General features: G+C 41.9%; 1 protein-coding gene across 6 annotated transcripts in view; it reads right to left on the bottom strand.

The window, feature by feature from the left end:
* Nucleotides 1-17,891, bottom strand: part of qkia (QKI, KH domain containing, RNA binding a) — an 80,252-nt gene that overhangs the window by 18,227 nt on the left and 44,134 nt on the right. For all 6 annotated transcript variants that reach the window (XM_031748763.2, XM_031748765.2, XM_031748764.2 and 3 more), the window contains exon 4: nt 13,129-13,272. In XM_031748763.2, coding sequence (XP_031604623.1) covers nt 13,129-13,272 — 144 coding nt within the window. The remainder of the gene's footprint in view (nt 1-13,128; nt 13,273-17,891) is intronic.

The raw sequence follows: 17,891 nt of genomic DNA, 5'->3' as shown, positions 1-17,891 counted from the left end.
TAATTGCATACTTTATTCCTACAGCTTCTCTGGGGTTGTTCATAGCGTGCAGTGTAGGTATGGGTGGTAGAAACAGCCTGAGCCATGGAACTGGAAATGGTTACTGGATCTATGGGGCTTATTACAGCCTTTTATTGTACTGGAGAATAGCGAAGTGGGCAGCCTTGGTGCTTGCCGATAGCCCCATCAATATCAACTGACAGACCCATACACAGACTCTGCCACGGACAGGAGAAAGGATAAGAAAATAAGAAGGGTAACAGAAATACTTTTTTTTCTTTTCTTTTTTTTACAGTTTACTGAACTAACTAGAACTTAAAAAAATCATTTTTTTCTTTCCCATGAAAAGCATTTCCAGTAGTACAAGGGAAATAGCTGCGCAGAAATTCTGAGTGATCATGTTTATCCTTAGAAACTGGGCTGGTATTTCATGTAACATAACAGCATTAAAAGCGGATTAAATTTCATATGAATAACCCAGAGAAAAAATACACACAGATTTAACAAAATGATTCAGATATAATTAAAGCTTGTTGGCCTGCTCTAGCTTTGACAAGCCAGTGACGTTACAAGCTAAGAGAATAAAGGATCTTGCAGTCCCACCGTGCTGTACAACCTAACTAACAGCTGTCGGATTCTCCTGAACTCACTCTCATCATCGTTTTCCTTGCCTGACAATAAAATTCCCTTTGCCTACTCCCACATTCCAAATTTTCACTCACAAGCTCTACCTTATTCATCCAGTTCCATTTCATTTTTTTCCCTTCTGCTCTGCACTCTGTTCCTGCCCCTATCTTTATCCCTCATTCCAGCACACTGCCAGACGGTGTATTGTTCTGTCGCTGCGATCCTTTAATGCCATCCAATCGAGCAGGGAATATCTTGAAGGGATTTGGCCAGGGATGATTTGGGAGCTTTAAATACTGCTAGGGGATTTGCATCAGATTCAGAGATCCTGACTCAGAGCTGATCACTGGAGCTTTCTCCCGAAACAGGGATCCAAGTACCTGCTGCAAGATGTGGATTCAACCCTGGAACTTTTTGGATGGATGTGCACATGTGCAGGCCAGCAATTATATTTCAAGACAACTTCCTTGGGTGTCCTTGGGTTATCTGGCTCAGTGCAACCTGGGAAAGCTAGAACTGTGACTCTCAATAAAGGAACAAGTCTCAGTTCACTCATTGTGCTATAACTCTTAATTACCAACATCAACAAGAAAGCAAAAGGTTTACCATGATTCTGATGATTTCACTCACTAAGTAGCACAGAGCTATGAGGCATCCTAGCAGTTCCTACAATGCACTGCTGAAAAGTGTATTTAGTTTTATTTAGTATGTCAGTATTGCAGATGTTGACTGCAACCTCTGCTCATACAAAAACACATTCAACATAGCTGTTTGGAAGAAAAACACCAAACAGGCAACGCAACCCAACTTCTACCACGGGACGACCAGTCAGCAATCACCAACAAGTGAACATCACCCCTAACAAACAAAAGAAGCGTGGAAGAGAAAGACAAAAGAAGGGCACTGCGATAAACAAATCAAACCAACCCAAGTGAGATTTAAAAAAACAAAAATCTGAGGGAAAGCATTTATCCTCAAGAGACCATGGAGGAGGCAAGAAAGCCATCAGTCCAGAGCTGGCTGGTGGGACTGAGAGAATGGAGTTTGAAATGACTTGAGCGATGGCTGGCAAAGCGAGGCATCACAGTCTGTAGGAGCTGAATTTGATGGGCAGCCTTTGGGCTCTCAAAGCGCTGAGCTCTACACAATCCTATTTTCCTGCCTAAACACTGGGACACACTGTCGCTGGAGAGGCAGAGATGAAAGCACCGAGTGTGTGCGTGTTTGTGTGTGTGCTTCCTCTTCACAGATGTTGCAGCTTGGCCCTGGTATGGGCCCTGAGGAAGTTCAGAACGTACTGTGGGTGGACAGTATAAAGTGGCGTGTGCGAGAGACAAAAAGACAAAGTGGCAGAGAGACAATGTGCACAAGACTTGATCAGCACTGAGCCGTCGGAGACAGAGTTCTAACTGCAACTCCCCTGAAATTGACTCGCAGCCATGTGCACACTTCTGCATTTCCTTGCCTCTCTGTAAAAGGATTAAAGGGACCTTCAAAGAGCGGCAGAGAGATTGGCCAGGGGCCTGCAGGGTCCCTTTCCTCACCACTGGAGGACCAGGGCAGATTAAAAGTGCCCGGGCTGCTCAGCCTGCCTTGTTACCCGCCTTTGCTTCCTGCGCAGTGTATTAGGACACTTGAAACTCCCCCCCGGAGGAGCCAAGCACAACCAGGTGGATTAGGAAGGAGGTTATTTTACAATGATGTGAGGGACCTGGGTGTTTAGAGACCGAAGAGCATGTGTATGTGTGTGAACTGAAATTAAAAGGACAGTACAAGTGGGCCAGGCAATTTCATAAGTGGTGCCTGTGTACACAGAATGCACCCTCACAGGGGATCATGGGTGACTGAAATCTAAATGAATGAGACAGGAGAAGAAACAGGCCTAATTCTCCTTAGACAGAAAAAATGAACTAGATGGATTAGCAACAGGATGAGGTTTCAAGGAGAAATGAAGAAGTCAAGAGAGCACGTGAGAGAGAAGCTGCTAAGTGTGGCGAGTTTGGTTAAACAACAAAGGACAAGCCATCACAAATGAGACCTCTTCGGGTGTTCAGCTTGTTTGTATCGACAATTAATTACTGACCAATTACCCACTGTGAAATTTGATGGTCTAAGAATATAGTTATCCTCATTTTACATCCAATTTACTTGGCTCTCATTTGTAATTTGCATGGCAGCGCACATGCATGGCACTGCGCTTCTTTCTTCTTTCCACAACTCTTCCCAGCCGTGAGTAGGTGAATGCCAGAGGGATAAAACAAGCAGGAGGTGGGGAAGGAGATGAAACACACCATTCAGCATGAATATTATTGCAATCTGAATCTTCTCCTTGCTTTGGATTTTCACCATTTCCTGTGGTTGGCTCCGTGAGCAGACTGACGATGAAGGAACAGCGGGGAAAGTGGAATACAAAACCACATAACCATTATTCCTTGTTCATATGTCACTAAGTGCGTGCAGGCAGCTTACTACAGGTGCACATCTAGGTAGCACACAAGCAAGGAATTTTATCAAAACCGTTTGACAACAAAGCTTATGTGGGTGGGGAATAGGCCAAATTGCTAAATCTAGAGATAAAGTTAAAGTTGAACAATCAAATAATATTCTAATGAAGAAAAAAAAAATGTAAACCAAATATCTGTGTGTACAACCAAAGTTCTATTGAATATTCGTGTCCAACATGAAACTAGGCTTTGAGGCTGAAGCCTTCCAGGCCCTCGTCTTTTCCATCAGCGGTGAGTCTCAGTACACCAGTGAGGAGAAAGTTGGAGCACAGCATGAGAACAGAGCTGTTCAGCAGATTTATGTAACCATTAACTAGTCCAAGACTATGCAAGGTTACTCTAACGTGTTCTCAATCTTATCTGTACTTGTCTATGTACTTTGTTATGTAAGACGAGATCACCAAAACGCAATATAAGTGAGCTGCCTGGGTATATGATGTGATGTTACACTATTCTATATTTTCACTCGTTTTTATATGTGTTATTAATTACCTTTTAGTTAAATGCCCTGCAGCTTTATTTCATTACGTCTTCTTTGAAGTGTTCCCTGTTTTTCCCCTATTTTAATCTACATATAGGGGGAAAAGTGTCCAGTTTTAGTTATACTCGAACTGGTTAAAGACCTCTGCCTGCCTTTGAGTTTTACGGCCAGTAAATTAAAGAAGAGAAGGACAAGGCCAGGGAAGGTAGCCAAGATTAGACAGGTTGCTCCCTACGGGATTACAGTTTCTTTAGGGTCAGAACCACCTGTCTGCCGCCCAGGAGAGCGGTAGAGCTGGAGATGACGAGGGATGGGCAGATGGAGATGTGGAGGGGAGAGATGGCAGGGGAGGATCCCTAAGGGGAAAGACCAGATCGAGTCCCTCCGGTCAGCATTTGAGCTGAGAGGAGGGACCTGGCACACAACACAGAAGCTCACCGATTACCACATATAGTAGAGCGATAGAAAATGGAGGAATGTGTGTAACTAGATGGTCAAAATTGCGTCCAAACAAGTAGCAGATAAAGGAATAGAAGAAAGTAGTGAATAGTCTTTGTGCTTTCAATCACTTCTACAGAAAAAGAGCAGCAGTTGTTCTCATACTTTACTCCATAAAGTATGAGAACAACAATGAAAGAAATGTCTTTCGCTATAAATCATGAATTGATGTAACTGTGCAACTGTGAACACACACAATAAATAGCAGTGTTACAAAATCAAGCGTACGCGCAGCAAGACCAGCACAATTACAGGTGAGAAGTGGAAACCTTTTTCTCAGAAAAAAACGAGAAGAAGAAAAGAAATTAAAATGTATGCAAACAGATTTATATGCCAACAATGCTGGCCTTTTAAGGTGATTGATGGCTTCCCTTTCTGCACATTTCAGAAGTAATAAACACAGAAATGTTTCCTTTTCTTCTCTTCGCTCTCAGAAAGGTACAGAAGGTTTGGGTAAAACAAATGGGTCAGAGATTCCAGATGTGTGGTCATTTATTTTATACCCAGCCTTCCCTGCTGTACTGGAATGTTAGCAAAGGTCTCGTCTGAGTCCACTTTTAAATGTTGTAAGTTAACACCAATGGCTTTGTTTTATTGTTGATTTGGTGTGTAAAGTATTACTGAAGAAGGGGTGTTGGGGATAAGTTTGCCATTTATACAGCTAAACCAAAAAGTTAAAAGAAAAGTCTTCGAGGAGGGGATGTATAAATGTCAGTCTGCACGCTTGATTAAAGACCGCTTCAACCTGACACGGCCGATCACGGTCACTTCTTAAAAAGTAGCCCATTAAATGACATGCACTAGTAATCATTATTGGCACAAGTGTCAGAAAATCCACATCTGTTTCCTGTGGTAACAGTTCAAGTGGTCCATTTCAATTACCCACTTATCACATCTAGACCATTAATCAGAGCTGCTTTATACATCACTATTTTAGTGTTTGCTCTTCACTGCTCTCCTGGTTACAAGGTTTCAATACGAGTCTGTGTGGTACTTGTCTCAAATGTATTAGCAAGGGCACAGAAAAGGTTGGATAAATGAGTAAAGAGTGTGAGCGCTGAAGATGGATGATGATGAAAGTGGAAGACAAGAGGATGGTTAGAAGTCAGAGGTCACAGTGCCTCCAGGCCACATTCTCTACCACTTCACTAAACATACACAGATGCGCGCACACACACGCAGACACACACATGCATACACACAGCCAAACCAAGAAAACAGCATAATTGCACTGAAGCAGGAGCACAGTGATGCAGCCTTGCAGTCTCTAGCAGAGGTCACCATGTCAAGGAAGCCAATTAAAAAGATGATTAACATTCATGTGGGAGAAGCGTCATTGACGTGCAGGTGGGACTGGCACACCATTCACTCACCCACTCACACACTCACACACACACACACACACACACACACACATCTCTATATAATGGGTGCAGTGAATATTGCAGTCCAGCCAGTTGTAGCTGCAGTGTCCTGGGAGGTGGAGATCAGGAGGTTAATATGATCCTAGCCAGCTCTTTCATTAGACTGATGAAGGTAATAACAGCCTACAGGGAAGGAAGGGCTGCCAGATTGACTAAAACCATATACCCACAACCTGCCAGCAGCGTCTGTAAGCCTACTTGAGCTACCTGGCATAGTGAGATAATAGCTACTTTTGTCATTCACCGCATTTAAATGCAGACCAACCGAACATGGAACGTGAACTGATATGACGTAATGCGATGTGCGAGTCTGTTGCCCATTCATTCCATAGCTGTACTGCAGACCTTTCAGCTAGCTTAAAGAAGACAAAGGTAAAAGTATATGAAGAAATGACGAACCAGTGATTTGCTATACTGCACATAAATACAGAGCCAGTATAGCAAATACCAATAACAATACATCAAGGTGCAAATTTATGGAATGCAAATTTAGTTGGCTAAATACTAAACGTAAAAAAAAATGTATCAATCCTATCCGATCAATACCAACACCAACATTGGTATCAATACCATCAATATTTGGATCAATCCGCCCAACTCTACTATGTAGTAATACTTTTACACAACTACATAGCACCTGTTGCAGAGTATTTTCTTTAGAAGTCATGTTCATTGAGCACAGTTAAGTGCATGCATCACCAAAACACAGTATAAAGAAATGTGAGCTTCTATTCATGGGTATAGCTGATATCATGCATGGCTGAGAATGTGAGGCAGGGGAGCAGATTAAGAGTAAATAAAAAGAGAATGGTCGTGATAGGTAGCCCCAACAAAGAATAAACATCATTAATTGGGGAGGCACACATGGATGGACACAGCCAGATGGTGTTTTGTGCTCATTTGTCATACACTGCTGACAGAGAAAGAGGAAAGAGTGAGAACTAGAAAGAGAAAAAGGAAGGAGGAAAAAAAGGTGTTTATTGATTGCAAAAATCAGCACACTGCTGCCTAGAACACACTTTTACTGTGCAAATCTACCTCCGCTTGTTCTGCACCGTCTTCTCTCTGTGCCTTTCCAGACTGAGTGGTTCTGATGGCGCTGCCATTGTACACTCTGCCAAGCCGGATGCATACTGGTGAGTACAGACCCAACACCCCACAGATAGCCAAGCTTGGCATCCATTAAGGTCCATCTGTCTGCCTTTCACAAAAACACCATCTACTGTATGTTCTTTCTCAAAGGTGGCCCACAGGAGAGAGCAGAAAAGAGAGAAGAGTGACAGGAGACTCAAGAGAGCAAGAGACAGGAACAAGACGAAAGGCGTGGAGTGGGTTTGGGGGGAAAAAAGAAACCTAGTGTTGGCATAAAGGGACTCCAAATGACAACCAGCTGGGCTCTAACTTTGCTACTTGCTGTTCAGGCGTTTATAAAATTGAAGAGAGAAAAGTGGACTGAAAACAATGTCTTATTTTGCATTATGTGTACTAGAACTTGTACAAGAACAGTAGGATGGAGTGGAAAGTAAGAGAGATGTAGCACAAGAGGGAGCAGTAAGTCTGAGTCAGGACTGGGTTTCCACCATCCCACAAATGGAGAGTAGTGCTCAAGGCCATGGGCTGCTCAGGCAGCTACCATGCTCACTTTGTTCTCTGCGATGACAGTTTCATTCAGAGAGGCATGCACTCGGCTCCCCAGGGCCAAAGTGCCCCTGCACCAACCAGCTCTTTCTTTCTCTGTTTGCTGTTCTCCTTTCAAACCCAACCCTGCCTGCTTTTTGGATGTTCAATGTGTATGTGTGTGTAAGAATGTCAAAGGAATCAAAGCTAGCCGGCTACCTCTATTAATATACTATGGGTACCTTACAGTAAGTGCTTTACTGTCACTGCACTGAATCAGATGTAGACCTTGCTGGGATGAGAGCCTGTAGACCAGATACGGTCATAAAAATGCCAAAAATTTAAAACAGAATTGACTCACTTTTTCTAAATAGTATAAACTCTGTAAGCAGCTCAATTATCACTACAGAGCAGAACATTTTGCTTTGTTAGAAAGAATGAAGTGCTAAGTGTTGTTTTGGGATTGAGCAGACACATTATAAGACAGAAATATGGCACTCAAAGAATCTGAAATAGTAGTCTATTGGAGAAGTCCGTAACAGCACAGATGCAGGCTGTCTCACCCGGTCTCCAAAGAGCCAATCAGGAGTCGAACAAGGAAACATTAGCCAATAGTGTGTATACTCGAGGTTCACGAACGGTTTCACTGTGCAGTGCAGGGCATATCAACTCAATCCTCTACTAAAAATGTAGGTAAGCCCAATTTTGGTTTTTCTTGTTTTGCTATATCTATAATATGAATTAACATCTCTGGTGAGATGAGCCATAAACACTGATCACGTCGCCATAAATGAAGCTCTGATACTGCAAAGCGATCGAACGGCCAATTCATAGGCGACCTGCTCTAACTCCTGAATTACAGCTACCCCACATTTATGTCTGTGAACAAAAACATTAAGACAGCTCGTCCAGTTCCTGTATCACAAATCTGCAGAGTTTTAAAAAAAGGCAACACTGCTGCTCCCTTTTCCTTCCTCCTGCACACTCTCATACACAGAATGTTACACAATGCATCTCTTGGCTAACACAGTTATTGCCAATTAAAAAGTAAATCTCTACTAAATAATCTGGAGACAACGTCTGCCACACAGCTTGGAGTGAAACAGTCAGGCCACATCTCAATCAGTGATATCACAGCAGGCACTTGCTCCTAAGAAAGGTAAAGTACCTTGATTAAGAAGGGGTGTGGCCAAAGGTGCGGCGTGCCTAAATGTTTCATACAGAGGTCACGTTAATGCATTTAATGAGGATTATAAAGAAATTGCTTCGCATTTTATGTGGCACCCCCTGTGTGTGCAGCTGCCAAGCCAAGACTTCATTACACACCAGAAAAAAACGTTTTGCATCGATGCTTTGTTTGAGGTTGTAAGTACAAGTAAGCAGTAGATCATTAATAACATGTGGAAGTAATTCAGATGGATTTGGACCTAAGCGTATGTCTGTTTACACAAGTCAGCTGCAAGCCAATTCTTATTTGTGATGACAACATCATTCTACATAATCTTGGCATACACAAAATCGGGTTTTTTGGGGGATTTTTTGCCTCTCTCTTAGGTGGCCATAATATTCTGTCAATCACAGGATAATGCCTTCCTATAGGCTGATAATCTTTGCTCTCCTGCCCTTCTAAGGATAGTGGGGAGAAGTGCAATGAGCCAGTCAGGGTTTATGCATACAACTGTGCAAGCTGAGGTTACCGAAAGTGCATTGGGGTTCTGCTGCTTGCTCTGTTTGAGGCCTTAACGAAGGACTCAAGAGATGAGAGCAGCATTTTCGTCGGTGTGTATGCGAACGCACGCACGTGGACGCATTTTTCTGTGCAAGCGCATGTGTGTGCGCGCACTAGCGTAGGATCAGTGAAGTAAATCCACACTTGAAAGAGTAGCTCAATCAAGCTCTTCCACCAATCTCCCCCCGCCTCTCTCAACTTGCCGACGTTCCCCTGCTCCCAGTTCATTTAGAGTTGAAGAGTTCACAGGACTAAGGAGTGAAAGAGCAACACACGGGGGCAAAGATGAAGAACTACCATGAGCAATGCAGCAGCCACTGGCTAAATGACAGATAAAATGTAAATGCATCATACAAACCCACAAATGAGCCAAATGATTTTACAAGTCATGCTTTTTAAGCCCTTAAAAAAAAGAAAATTACATGAGAAATAAGCTCATATTGTTTCTGTTAAATGCAGCTATTTAGCTTAGGGAAAAAAGTTTCATTTTGAATAATTAAACTAAATCATTACTGTTAAACAAGCTTCTACAAACTATTTTCTTACTACAAAAATAAATAGTATGAGCGTGACTGAGTTTAGTTGGCTAAGCAGGTGGGAGGAGAGGATTTTCACTGCCAGACATGCTGGCTTTTAATCCCAATTCAGTCAATTGTGAGATTATTTAAGAGCAAATTATTATTATTTTTATAAAGCCTTTAACTTCAATTTAAGGCCAAATTTGAAGAACCTTTGGTTATCACGCATCCTCCCCTCTTTCCTTCCTTTCTGCAGCAGGGACCTCGTCAATGACAAGTAAAGCCTTTTCCTTGAAAGGGAATAAAAAGCATGACCTCATTTTGTGTCCTGTGCGATGTAATAAAGGCGATTTTACGCTGCCAAACATAGAGGAGATGCCCTTCATTAGAACTGTGCATACTCAGCGTGTCCATACTTTAATCCAATTTAGTTTAGCATGATAAAGGGCATTACAGCCACCCAGTCCCACACATACTCACGACACGTATGCATTCAGATGAAGGAAATAACAAGAAAAAAAAAGAAAGAAATGCAGAGCCCTTAAGAATTATTGGGTGGATAATGCACTACCCCAGTATTTAGGAACATCAGACAATTATATTGAACCCAGGGGCCAGTCAGAGTAAAATCTATAACAAAGTCAAACTTGGTTTATTTCTTGCGTCAATATAAAGTAGAGTATTAACTAAAAATATGTCTTGGCCTAACAAGTTTTAGCATTTTTTAATAGATATGAATGTGAGGAAAATGTGCTTCCCTTATTTCATTATATTCCAAAGCAAAAACAGGACACATGGATCCTGAGAAATCAGAACATTTATATCCAAATTTGATAGGTTCAGAAAAAACACTATCTATCTAATGTCTAACTAATGGAAAGAACTTTTCATTATGGTTAAATGAACAAAGATGCTTTGCCTGAAGGAAAAATAGCCTTTGGCGAACTGCATCTGGTCATTAATTAGATCCATAAAACTCTTATTCAAATTAAGAGAGAAACTTTATGAGCAAAGAGATTTCATTAGTGTCTCAAAAGAGCAAGAAGCTTTCTTGTGTTTGAGAAATAAAAGAGCGCCTCTTTACCCCACTCAGTGGTTCAGGTACCAAATTAACAGACCGTGTTTAATGTACTTGTTAGGGTGCAAAATGCACAGAGATTTCTAGGAAAGTGATAAAGTTATTTTCGTGGCACTTGATTCGGATTAGTTTTAACATTGAGCAGCTGCCATTATCTTAAAAGGTGTTGCTGTGTCGTGTAAACACGTGTGCCAGTGACTCATTCTACTTATAATAAGGCTGATTCCAGATATGGCCTTCATCTTCAACTGTGCATATAAAAGTCTTTCAACATCCTCTGTACATAATTACAAGTCCCCAAACTAAAGTCAGGAAATGAGAACCGGCTCCAAATTGTCCAATCCATCAGAGTAGGATGTTCCCAGGGTTACTTTTTTCTTTTTATTGATGCCAACGTGTTTTTCTGACTGTTGAGTCTTGCAAAAACAATGTTGTTAAACTCATGAATCTACTTTGTTGGAAACTTCTAACAAAAAGGAGTCAAGATGAAAAGGAGGAAACGGTGCAAAGCATGGCTTCATTTGAGAGAAAAAAGGATAGCAGTGCTAGTTTTAATGGCTTTAAAACGATCATTTCAAGTATGGGTGGAAACACCAGCAATATGCCGAAACATCTGTCTACACAACTTGGGCTTAAAACAGAAATCCATTAGACACTATTGCTTCTCAGCTAGGCAGCACACATGTTACAAGGGTAAATACTGCATGGTATATCCGCGCAACACAGGCGAGCTTAGCATTTTCTTTTTCCCCTTTGACTTCAAACAACATTTTTTTTTCTCCCTCGCTGCATCCATTTTAAGTTTTGACTGACTGTTGCTACAATAAAATAAGGGAATTCAACCAATAAGGGTAAAAAAAAAAAAAAAATCAATTAAGTGTGGTATCAGTGAAGTCATATCAGTTCCCCGAGGAGCTGTGAAACACTTCAGTATTCAAAACAGTCGGTGCCTAAACAAATGACAAGTAAGCTAAATAAAGACAAGAAATACTCCGACAAGATGGCACGAATTAAAGTGCCTTCCAGACTGTCTCAGAAAGGCCGTATACTGCTTTGCCAGACAGGTTAGAAACATCACAGAAGACAGGAGACGCATGATGCCGGTTCCTGTGGCAGACGTGAAGTTCTAAACAGGTCTAAACGAAAAGATGCAGTTCACGGCTCTAGAACGATGCAATGACAAGGATCTGTTTGAACTCTACACTATAAAACAACATTTTACAACCTCCCCTGTACCCTAAATGATGAGTTTTGACACCTCAGCATATATCAATAAAAATGTGGTTTGACGACCATTAGGATAGTTTCCAGGTTTTTTCAAGCGCAGCTGCATAGGCAGAGATTACCCTCACTAACTTCTGATGTACACCCAGTCATTTTGTTCTATAAGCAGACCTGAAATATGAGAGAAAGCACTCTGTTCAGAAAGGAGCTTTAAGGGGTAAAGAGGTAAACCCCATTTGTTTTAACAATTACATTCCTGATGTGACCCAATAAAATAACCAACAACCCTGAGCTGACACATGTAAACATTTGAATTAAAATATAGCAATTTATAGACTACGCTTGTTCTTCCTAATACAACACCAGGATTCAGAGAGCCTTTCCCATGAGAATTTCTATATAAAGTTTCAAACATGTTGGGCTTAGAGGTAAATAGGTGACTTCAACTTAACTTTTGGGATTCAGGTTTCCATTTTATAAGTCTGAAGTGAAGTTTGTTTAGCTAGTATTTGATAAATTGATTAACATATAGCTCTTACTGGTGTGCATCTGAATATCCCTGTAATCCTATAACCCCTATTTTGATGAGTTCAGATCACATTTTTTCCCACTATTGAACTCATTTCCACAAATTTTGACTTTCTTGGGGTATCGAAGGCATCATAACTCAAACATTACATGCTTGTAATTGTAATACAGTTACAACTGGGACAAACGTCCTTGTTGCGTATGTTCCTCCCCAGACGAAAGAAACTAAATGTGAAGCACACATGTAGGAATAATTGTGCATTAGCACGATAGAATGCATGAAGGACAGCAGCTTAACAAGGTTACAAATGCAAGTAACGCTTTGTTTAACCTTGCAGGGCTGATATTGGTTGGCCCCATTTCCACAGACCTCCAACCCCGTGCATTGCCACCTGGTGGTAAACCTGTGCCTTCAGCTGCCCTGCCCACCTGGTCACCACAGCTAAAAGCAAAAATATGCATTGCATGCCAAAAGCACTACCAGCAGCTATCACCAGTGGCACCATATAAGAGGAAGTCTTGGCAGAGGGGAAGCGGAGATGAAATGTGGCAGTCACAGGAGGTGTGTACAGCTAGCTATGTTTTTCCACTCCGCTGGAGGTACAGCCAACCTGTTCTCCTCAACTATATATGGAAGTAAACAGGATGCTAACAGTGGGATAGAGGTAGTGTGCCATATGTAGGTCGATAATCTTGTTGTTTTGACCAAAAGCTTCTCATAGGACCATAAATTTAGAGCCAATATAAGTCCTTCATCTTCTGGGAAACTCAAATGGAGAACATTAAATCTCTCATTAAACCACAAGCTGCTACCAGTGGATCCATCCATACATCCATCCGACCGGCAAGAGGCTGAGTACAAAATGTGTACGTATAAGCTTGTGGACAGTATGTACTTACTGCAGGTACAAGGAGCTTCTTGACCTCCTCCACTGCTCTCCTCATCTTGATCTCTGCTCTTGCCTGTGTGTCTTCCACTGTGATGAGGACATGAAGGTCTTCATTTAGGTGTTCCCAGTTTGGCTTCCCTCTGTTCTGCTCCTCCTGGACAGAGAAATAGGAAGAGCGAGAGAGACGGTGAGTGAATGTGACAGTGTGGGTGTGTTAGAGTACCAGTGCAGTAACACGGCATATCAGAGAAAGTGGAGGCGAGAGGCAGGCATACACAGAGGACGACGGGGCCCTGTGAAGAGAGGCAGGATGACAGGGCCGGCCCTTTAGTCAGCTATTTAGCTTTAACTTTGAAAGGACACCCTTCTTTAATAGATCCCTCGCTTCGCAGAGACAAAGATGACAGCTAGCCCTGCAGCAATTAATATCAGTGAAAGATGGATGGATCAGAGAGAGATGGATGGGGATTTTTTTTAAACCGCAGCAACTTCACTTGTTGGAATAAAATTATAACACATGGCTAAGGCTCAAAGTATGTGAAAGTACATGAGTGTGCATCTGTCTCTGATACTTTTTGACAAACACTGTAAGGGCAACAAAGGTTCTATGAAGGAGTCGTTTTCCTTCCTACAAAGGCAGCAGCACAGCACTCTCAGGGTCCTAAACTGTAGCAATAGCAGCGCCTAAAAGGAAAAAATGGGTTGTATTCAAAACCAGCCATCACTGCTAGATAGCCTTTCAACACGGTTAAAGAGGAAGCAGACGCAAAATTGAAATTTGGCAGACTGAAGTTTGGAAAAGCTTTATGTTTTCAGTTGCCTCCATGAAAAGCCCAGTCATACCCAACTCGTGTGAAAAAGGTAAAATGGGATATATGTACAGACAAAAAAAAATCCTACATTTGCAGCAAAAAAATAAAAAATGGGATCCTCAATTTAGCATAGCTACTTTCCTCCCTCTTCTTGTTGCCCGGCTGACAGTAAATCTAGCGAGCAGACACTGAGAGTGCTCTAAAAAGCTTTTGAGGTTGGATCGCATGTCAGCGTACAACCATGAAAGCCAGTGGTTTGAAAGCCAACTACTTCCCCTTGAGGTGAGGAGTTGAGGTCTAGGTTGTCTGAAAAAGATACAACCTCAGATTTTGATGTGTGACACCACATTATAGCACCAAAAAGGAAAAAAAGGGATAATGATGCTCAAATGTTTCAGTTCGTGAAGACAAAACGTGTAAAGTGAAAATGAATCTGACTGCATTGTAAAATCAGAAATGTTTTTCCAAAGGAGGTCAGAGGCTCGAGCAGTCAGCTGCATACCCTCCTGCTGTTGTTCATAAATACTGTATCATTTACTCCCGCCCATACAAACCACCTCAACCCCAGATCACGGCTCATTTGTGAGTAGTGAGCGAACTGCTGCAAGGATGTCTAATTACAAACAATGCATTGCAGTGCTCTGCATGGGGTCCACCTGACATGATTTCAATATACTCAACGAGCACCACAAAGTGAGGTGGAGCACGCACGCACACACAGTACTAAGAGCTTGAGCTGAGTGCCACCCACCTGCTTTCTACTCCACAGAGAGCTGTTGCCATGGCACTGCTCTTTACAACACACAGACACACACACACGCACACACACACACAAGAAAGTTCAATATTCCACTCTCGTTTTCCCCTTTTCCACACATGGGTGTGGGTGGGAGGGTTGGTGGGGGGCTAGGTTTCAGCAGTCAGGCCATTATTTCACCATGGCTGTTTGCTTATGGCCTATTAGGGGACATGGGGACTAGAACGTGACTCAGCACTTTCTGGAGGGGACAAGACAGAAAGGCCACAAGGGCTGCCACTGTATGCAGGGCACAGTATGAAAACACATGGCTGACACGTAAAAGTATTTACACTGACAGACTCCTGCTCAAGTTGGAACCAGAAAAAGATTAGTCGGTCACATGCTCGTGCGCACATGTGTGCAAAGTGTGACCACCAAAGCTAGGACAGATTCAGATTTGGTAAGGATTTTATTCAAATATATCTGGGGGGGAATGCGTACACCCACACATCTCACACCAGCACGACTGCCTGAGAACAAGGTCACTGTGTGCCTCTGAGAGAATGTGACAGCATGACAAACAGGAGGAAAGCTGGAGGGGGAGGTAAGAGGAGACCTACCAGGAATATTGGGAAGGCCTTTGAAGACAATGTCCACGCTGGCCAACATCAAATGCCACAGCAATAACCACGTACCGGAGGGCAATGGATTTTGGCAAAGCATGCAGCATGAATAAATAGCATGGGGATTGCATCTATAAACACCATCTAAGAACAGGATCAAGGGGAAAGGCTGCTAGTCAGTTATGTTGCCCGACTTCCAACGTCTGTGCAGCACCTGTTAGCCCGCTGGACTTCACACCTCTCAGAAAACTTAAGGCCTCAATTCTCACTACATGTTAAAAGGTTACAAAAATACAGCACTGATATTTTTGACGATCCCTTTTTTGGTTGTCCTAAAAATCGTGATTCAGTGTAGGCTTTTTAAACTTATTTCATGATCCTACTATTCACTCTTTACAGTCAGGTACACTCAAAGGATCTTTGGCCATGTGGCGCCACGATTTTATTGTTATTTTGTTGCTTTTTGACAGTCTAGCTACTGTTTCAACTCTGCCTTTGCTACTCTGAACGGCCCATTTGCCTTTGATCCTAAAGGATTTCCCAACTAAGGTCAGAACAACTGAGGCTGAATGCAAGCAGGCCAAACAGGTGCAGCAGAGAGCTGCAAGGACATGGAAGGACAAGAGAAGATAAGCAAGGCTGGAGAAGAACGGTAAGCACTGAGGGGAAAAGATTATAACTACACATTAAATGAAAATTAGGCAGATTACAGAATAAACACAGAAAACCAACATATCCACCCCCAAAATGTAGATGACAGTGCTTAAAAACACTCAACTTATCAATAAACAAGATAAAAAATGACAGATTGAAGGTGACATTACTAAACAGGTCACCTTTAAATCTTTGTGGATAAAGGACATAGCCACCTATCACAGAGAAACAAAGACATGAATTACTGGGTAATACTGCAAGTGTAGCTGCACCTTCTGCTCAATGCCAATCACATTAAGGGTGCTCAAAACAGACCAAAAACAGCCTGCAACACAACTCCGTTACAAATAAGGCTTTTCAGACTGCAGGGAGTACAAATCATTCTCTCGGCCATCAATACCATATGGATGTTGATTTCATTTTAAAGTCAAAGTGACTTTGTGCGACACTTTGTGTCCATTAGGCATTCAGTTTCAGTCAGTGTATTGCAAAGCAGGCCTCAAGTGACCCCACAGGATCTAAGCAATGCGACATATTGTTTTTAGGGTGTATTTTATCCATTACCTACAACAACCAAACTAATCTTACTAAACTATTATTAACAGTTGGTCATTACAGTGATTAAGTATAAATTCAAAAACATAAAAACAGCTTGAAAGAGTTAGAGCTATAAATATAAAATGAGAGAAAAGAGCCAGGCAGACATTGTTTACCTTAAGTTGTTCAGCTTAAGGTAAACATTGCTAATAACCAGCCATTAATATTAACTAATTAAGGTAGACTAAATCATTCACTGCTTTCTCTCTCCATGCACCAGCATCTGTGCACTGAAAGCATGAAGCCGTAATACCTGCATGTAGACTCTGCTATTCTCACAGTGTGCCCTTTTGCGGTTGGATGGTGCCAAGTTAACCGAGGCGCAGCCCCAATGTCTACCAGCTTTTCTGGTGTATAATCAGCCTGACAGCCTGTGCTTCTTCCACAATCAAATATTAATGTTCACAAGTGAAATTGGATTTTGTATATAATTTAGAAATGTACAACACTAAATGACTGCCTTAGTCATTTTCTATGACAGTCACCTTTTAACCTCCTAAAGCCATTTGCAGAGGAAAAACTCCAAGGCAACTAAAGTAACACCTGGACTCTAAAGACTTAAGTACAATCAAGCTATTGTGGCTCTATCGAAGTGCATCCAAAGATGAGGAGTTAAAGAAAAGAAATTAATTAAAATGTAAACAAAACAAGTAGGTCTGCTGCAGAGCCAGCAGACTAATGGAATTCAGTGTATTGACTGCCAATGTCACATATTAACTCTTAAGCAATAAATGCAGGGGCTGTAGAGCTGTAGTGTGACTCTGTCTATGGGCTGGCACAAGTTGATGGCTCAAATTGGAGTCCGATTCTATTCCATCAGTGACCGTGCTGATAGCACAGTTTTAGCCATTATGTTTTGGGACAATCAGCAAAAAAAACAAATCAAAGCAAATTCACTTGATAGAGAACATTTTTCAAAGTGCAAGTCTGAAAGGACATTTAGTGCGACTCTAAATAAAACAGCCATCTACGTAATTTCACCGTGTAGCAGCCAAAATAGAATTAGGGAATTGGTTTTGCAAAAGGGAAGGGAAATCCCTTTTCTGCCTGTGCAGCGGTCGATACAGCGTACCTGTAATTTAATTGCAGTTGTTCTTGCTGTTTTGCATTAAGCGCGACTGCGGGAGTGGAAAACAGAGACCAAAGCTGCCACGTCAGGTGAAAATCTGATTGGAATATGGCTGCAAAGAGAGTGTGTCAGAAAATCTTTCATCTTTCCAACCATACTTCTCTATTCAGAGATGTTGCAAAAATCTATGTGTACCAGTCACTCTTATAGAGACCTCACAAGTTATTTTCATGTGTTAAACTCCCCTGTCTCACCCTATTGAAGCTGGATTTCAGATTC

Source organism: Oreochromis aureus, linkage group 19, assembly GCF_013358895.1.
Source record: "Oreochromis aureus strain Israel breed Guangdong linkage group 19, ZZ_aureus, whole genome shotgun sequence".
Classification (NCBI taxonomy): domain Eukaryota; kingdom Metazoa; phylum Chordata; class Actinopteri; order Cichliformes; family Cichlidae; genus Oreochromis; species Oreochromis aureus.
The sequence above is the reverse complement of the archived record's forward strand: the minus strand, read 5'-3'. Positions and strand labels throughout refer to the sequence as shown.